Source organism: Boleophthalmus pectinirostris, unplaced genomic scaffold (assembly GCF_026225935.1).
Source record: "Boleophthalmus pectinirostris isolate CB_2022bp ecotype Guang Dong unplaced genomic scaffold, ASM2622593v1 HiC_scaffold_6, whole genome shotgun sequence".
NCBI classification, from domain to species: domain Eukaryota; kingdom Metazoa; phylum Chordata; class Actinopteri; order Gobiiformes; family Gobiidae; genus Boleophthalmus; species Boleophthalmus pectinirostris.
In genome coordinates, this window is record NW_026571447.1 from 22,923,599 (window position 1) to 22,929,277 (window position 5,679).

Below are 5,679 nucleotides of genomic sequence, written 5' to 3' on the forward strand. Positions count from 1 at the left end.
GAGGGACACTCGGCCACTACCGCTCTTCGTTTGGCACCTTGGCTGTCCATCCGCTCCCAAACCGCTGTTAGGGCTTACGTTTCACCATGCGCTCTGCTGTAACTGCTGTGTCCAACAGAGGTCATAATGTCTGCAGTCACTGGAGAGAAGGGCAAGAGGCCTGAACGTGTGGACCTCAAATCCAAAATTATAAATAATAATAATTAAACTCGACTTCTCTGGATAAATGTATGCGTTTGCGTATCAATTATAAACAAAAACAAACAGTAGGCTACATCATATCATACTCACTTACCTACAACAAACCTCAAAAAGTTATTCGTGGTACAAAATAATAGTGGAAACCCGTGTACGCCTCCCACAGGCCAGAGCGCGCACTGCCCTTGGTGCGCATGGATGTGTCCTCGTTTGATAGCGGCATTGGCCACATAAGCGCGTGTAAGTCGAGACCTGGACATTATACACTTGCTTTCTCTGATTCATACACTCCTATAGCGCTACACACACATACACACTCCTAAAAAAGCCATCTGCGCAAACAAAGTAAGGGTTAAAACGCACCGAAGCGCACAACTTTAAAATAATGCTTATAGCGACTTTATCAAATTCATGGTCCCCATAAGAGAAGTAATGTCAAAATCATTGCATCTAATCCAGTTTGGTGACGGCGGAGAGAAAGAATTGACAATACCAAAGGAAACGGATCGTATTTCCAGTCGCTGTACTTTTGGCTGTGTGGTGTCGCTGCTTGTGAGCAAGAAATTCAGTGTGTATGAGGCAGAGAAAAGGGGCGGGGATGGATATTCAGATGAGCCGGAGTGACAGCTCCAGTTTCCCCCTGCGCTCCGTGCGTCTGAAACTCCACTGGCTCTTTCCCTCCTAACTCCTCACTTCACAGCGCTGCGTACTAAAAACATCGGACGCTAGGGGATCAAGACGCATGCCACATTGCCTCTATGTGGGCACTTTTAACACACCTTTCAAGGGCTTTTTAGTCAAGGGGCAGCGGGAGGAGGACTTTTTATATTCATTGTTTGATGGCTGCTTTAGCGGCTCATTATTAACTTGATTGTTACTTTGGCTTTCTCCGCGCTTTTGCTCCGCTTGTTTTGGGGGGAATCGGCGATCTGTTTATATCCCATCAATGTCCTATCCTCAGGCTTATCTATACCAGCCTCCGGGCTCCCTGGCGCTGTATTCGTGTCCAACTTACGGGCCCTCGTCTTTGCCTGCTCCGCGGAATGAAGAATGAAGAGTTGGCGAGGTCGTCCTCCGGCTCGGCATTCAGCCCTTACCCAGGATCGGCTGCTTTCTCCGCTTCGCCAGGCACGGGCTTCTCCAGCCCACTATCATATTCTACGGACCCCACCGCAGGATTCCCGTCGTATGTGGTAAAAATAACTTATTTTCTCCTATATTATAAATACATTTAAGTATTATTTTGAAGGGCGATATTCTTATTTTTATATTGTAGCACTCGGGACGTTTATCTAAGGCCTTATTGCCTTTAGTCTCCATGACTAGATTGTTGACCCTGTGACTTCGATGAAATTTGAAGCAGCTCTCAAGTTTAAAACAATAAGGGCTTCAAAGCGGACAATAATTGCCTTACGGTGAAGTGGATAATAGTGGATAGCTTTACGCGTGTTAAACCAAATTCTGAGAGATATTTTGGAAGTCGCACATCAATATGATTTGTAATGGGATTTGTAATGCTATTAATGGAAGATGTGTTCACATAATGACACTACCGTGACGCGGCAAAAAGTGCGTCAACTTGAGAAGCAAATAATTAATTAGGGATTAGATGATTTGAAATGGTATTTTGAGCTTTATTGGCGGGAGATTTTTTTAACTAGCTAATCCGATAACGATCTTAGCCATTAGTTAACAATTAGTGTGTGGCACTGTGTGGCCTGCTCCCACATTAACACGCATTGTTTTATGGTCAGTGGTCAGACAATACATTTTCTGTAACTTTGTAGTATAGAAAATATGCATTACTTTTAATAAAAAGACACGATTAATACCCAAAATATAATATAAACGTTTATGAATTTTACTGACTCTAGACTATAACATGCTATTTGAATAAAGTTGATTTTGTCTTATTATAGGCCTACTGTAGGCTAATTAATTATTAGCGGCATGTTTTATGACTTAAGAATCACATGGTAATTTTCTTTCCAGAGCTCTCCCTATGACCCACACACAACGGGCATGGCTGGAGCGCTCAGCTACCACCCATATGGCAGTCCCGGATATCCGTACCAGCTCAACGACCCGGCTTACCGCAAGAACGCCACGAGGGATGCCACGGCCACCCTGAAAGCCTGGCTGCAGGAGCACAGGAAGAACCCCTATCCCACTAAAGGAGAGAAGATCATGCTGGCCATCATCACCAAAATGACCCTGACCCAGGTGTCCACGTGGTTCGCCAACGCCAGGAGGAGACTCAAGAAGGAGAACAAGATGACGTGGGCCCCCAGGAACAAGAGCGAGGACGAGGACGAAGACGACGGCGACGGGGAGAGGAAGGAAATAGAGCGGTCCGAGAAAACCCTGGATAACAGCGAGGCTTCAGCCGAGGATGAAGGTGGGGTACACAAGCCAATGATCCGTTTAACAATTCTGGGCAGGATGTGAGGGGAGGCAGGAGGGGCACGTGTGCTTTTTATTTACTGCTCAGCCCCACTAATGCTGCAATAACCTAACGGAGTTAGTCAACAGGAAATATGGATCATTTTATGCACAATAAATGCTCGACTTTATTTATTTAAAAGACGTAATTTTAAATACACTCGTGAAGTTCATAAAAAAGTTAGAATATGCTACATTTAGCACACAGTTGAACGTTGGCAATTGTTAGGTATTTAATAACACACTTATATTTTTTAAGACAAGCATAGGTATTCCTATTCATTTTACAGCGTTATAGACCTATAAATAATTTGATATTTATTTATTTATTTATTTATTTGTTTGTTTGTTTATTTGTTTATTTATTTATTTATTTATTGTTAGTGTTAATTCATTTTCTTTTTTTCTTTTTTTTCCCAATAGGAATAAGTTTACACGTGGACACTCTGACAGACCACTCGTGTTCCGCGGAGTCAGATGTGGAGAAGGTGAATTGTCGCGCGGGGGAGCGCACCGGTGATGAGGATGGAGACGACGCAGTGGAACGCCACCTCGAAGCACGAGGCCATATTTCTCCAAAGCCCGTAACATCGTCACCGCTAACCGGGGTAGAAGCCCCCATTGTCAACCCACACCACCACCTCCATCACCTCCACCATCACCTGCAGCGCGAGGACCTGGCGCGCAGCCTCATGGTGGGCAACAAAGTTCTAGAAAGCAGAGCCCCGTCTCAGAACCCCTCGGTCAAACCTAAGCTGTGGTCACTCGCAGAGATTGCTACCTCGGACCAAAAACAGCAGCAGCCAGCAAACTGCCCCTCCTCCAGTGGGGCCTCCTCACAGCCCCCGCCTCTGCTGCCAGCCCACCCTCACTCTACCCGCCCCCCTCCATCATTGGAAGGCCTATTTATTACACATCGCCCTTTTATAGCAATTATACAAACTATGGCAACTTCAGTCCGCTGCAGGGCCAGGGGATCCTGCGCTACAATAACTCCTCTGGAGTGAGTCTAGCCGCAGCAGCCGCAGCCGCTGCCGCTGCTGCTTCTTCATCCACCACTTCTAGCGCGAGCGAAGCTCTCAGCTCAGCGCAGCATCCTCACAATCAGCACGCAGAGGGTAAACTAAGGCCCGACTCCCCTGTCGCTAAAAATAACAATAAAGCTGAACAGCAGCCACATCAGCATTTCAGATCGGCAAATTTAGAAGCAAAGAAAGGTACGTAAGATGAGAAACTTGGGGACAGCGTGATAGCTTAAAACGCGTTTAAAGTCGTGGTGAACATTTGCAATTGTATTTAAAACGAGGAAAGTAAATGTATTGTGAGCGTGAAACTGTTTTGTTTTACCGCTGCTAATATAACGTTCGTTCGTGCGTAATTTGCCTTATTAAGTCACACACACATTGTCTTTCCTTGAAATAAATACAGTTTTGTTGCAAATAAGAAGTAGCTCTTCTAAACGATCAACAGAATGCACTAATTATTTTTGAGTGATGTGTTAATTGTAGATTCATTCTTTGTAGATTTTTATCATTTGTCACAAAAGGAGCATTTTACGAACAACAGAAAACATTTCACACCAATGTAACACCGACCAGGGTAGGTCAGGTCTTTAATCAGCTTAACGCACGCGCACTTGCATATGCGCGTGCACATGCACGGTGGCTGCCGGTAAACCCAATGAGCAGGGAATAGTTGCCATAGCTTTGAGCAGGAATTCTAAACTTAATGTTCTCTTGTGGTGAGTGGAAGAGCCTCTCGAGTTCAACCTTATCTTTTTGTCTATGATCATTTAAATACTTAGGGTCAGCCATATGCAAAGAAAAATGTCGGTTTGGTCCCCACGTATTCTGCATATCCAAACTCAGCGCAAAACCAGTTTTACGCACGTGTTGGCTCCAGTCATGACGAGGATTATTTTCCAAGCACTTACAGTACTGATTATTTTCTTTTTGTTTGTTTTTGACAGGTAGTACGATCATAGCATCCGATACAGACAGGTGTCACAATTGCTTTGACAATAAAAGGTTGAAGAGACATCACCTTTTAGCCTAATGTTTTACGCTCTCTTAACCTTTACCGCTCCAGCTCGTATTCAGTGCCACCAGTTTCCATGAAAGCTGCTAGAGGTTTTGCACCACACACACAGGCCACAAACCCTCAAAACTTTGGACTCGCTGGAAAAAAAAAAGTTATATGGAAATTTCATGACGTATCATGGATCTGTAATTTAGTTTGAAAAAATGCTCCCATTATATGTGATTTATATGTTAATACTCAGGTTCATTTAGTTTGTCTTTTTGCCACGATATATTATTTTATCTATTTAAACGCGTGCAAAACCTTATTTGGCCCTTTTCTCTGGAATTTGTAAAGTTTGCTTTGGATGATTAAACGAAGGACTGGATTGAAGTTAACAAGTTAACAAGAAGACGTCACTTCAAAGTGGAAAAGCCTACATTTGATATTTATTTTTATAAATGATTGTGGCGATAAGCCTATAATTTATGCAAGTTGTATTGCAAACATTGGGAAATGACTGCGTTTGTAAATATATATACATATATATTATGGACGTTTTTTATTTGAGAAGCATTTGGAAATTGAAAGCTTCACAATCTTGTTGTTATCAGGACTTTTACTAATTTATATCTTTGAATGTAAATAATGAGAACGTCAGTGCAAACCCTGGCGCGGTACCTACATAAAGGAGAATATTAAAACTGTTTTCTCAACTATTTTTCGAAGCTTGGCCATTTCTTTATGCACTATTATTTATATCAGGGTTTATGGTTTCAGTGTGTCAGGCGCAGATGGGAAAAGCACTTTTCAGCAGCGAGACTTTTCACACATCACACAATCCATTCTCAGTAAATGGAGCATCGTTTTCTTTTATATGGTTCATTATCGTGACCTTGATTGGAATAAACGACGCACTTATTTCATTTTTTCCAAGCCTTTAGCAACCCGTTCCCTAACCCACATTTATTTTTCAGTATGATTAATACAGCCGTGGGACGCGCAGGGCATTATGGGCAT

At 43.1% G+C, this 5,679-nt stretch overlaps 1 protein-coding gene across 1 annotated transcript; it reads left to right on the top strand.

Moving 5' to 3' along the window:
- The first annotated feature begins 1,020 nt into the window (after nucleotides 1–1,020).
- Nucleotides 1,021–5,420, top strand: irx2a (iroquois homeobox 2a). The gene is given in 8 exon segments (XM_055164001.1): nucleotides 1,021–1,240; nucleotides 1,242–1,391; nucleotides 2,191–2,596; nucleotides 3,064–3,266; nucleotides 3,269–3,373; nucleotides 3,375–3,479; nucleotides 3,482–3,857; nucleotides 4,610–5,420. Coding segments are annotated over 8 exon segments (1,527 nt in total). The 5' UTR covers nucleotides 1,021–1,144; the 3' UTR covers nucleotides 4,696–5,420.
- The last annotated feature ends 259 nt before the right edge of the window (nucleotides 5,421–5,679 follow it).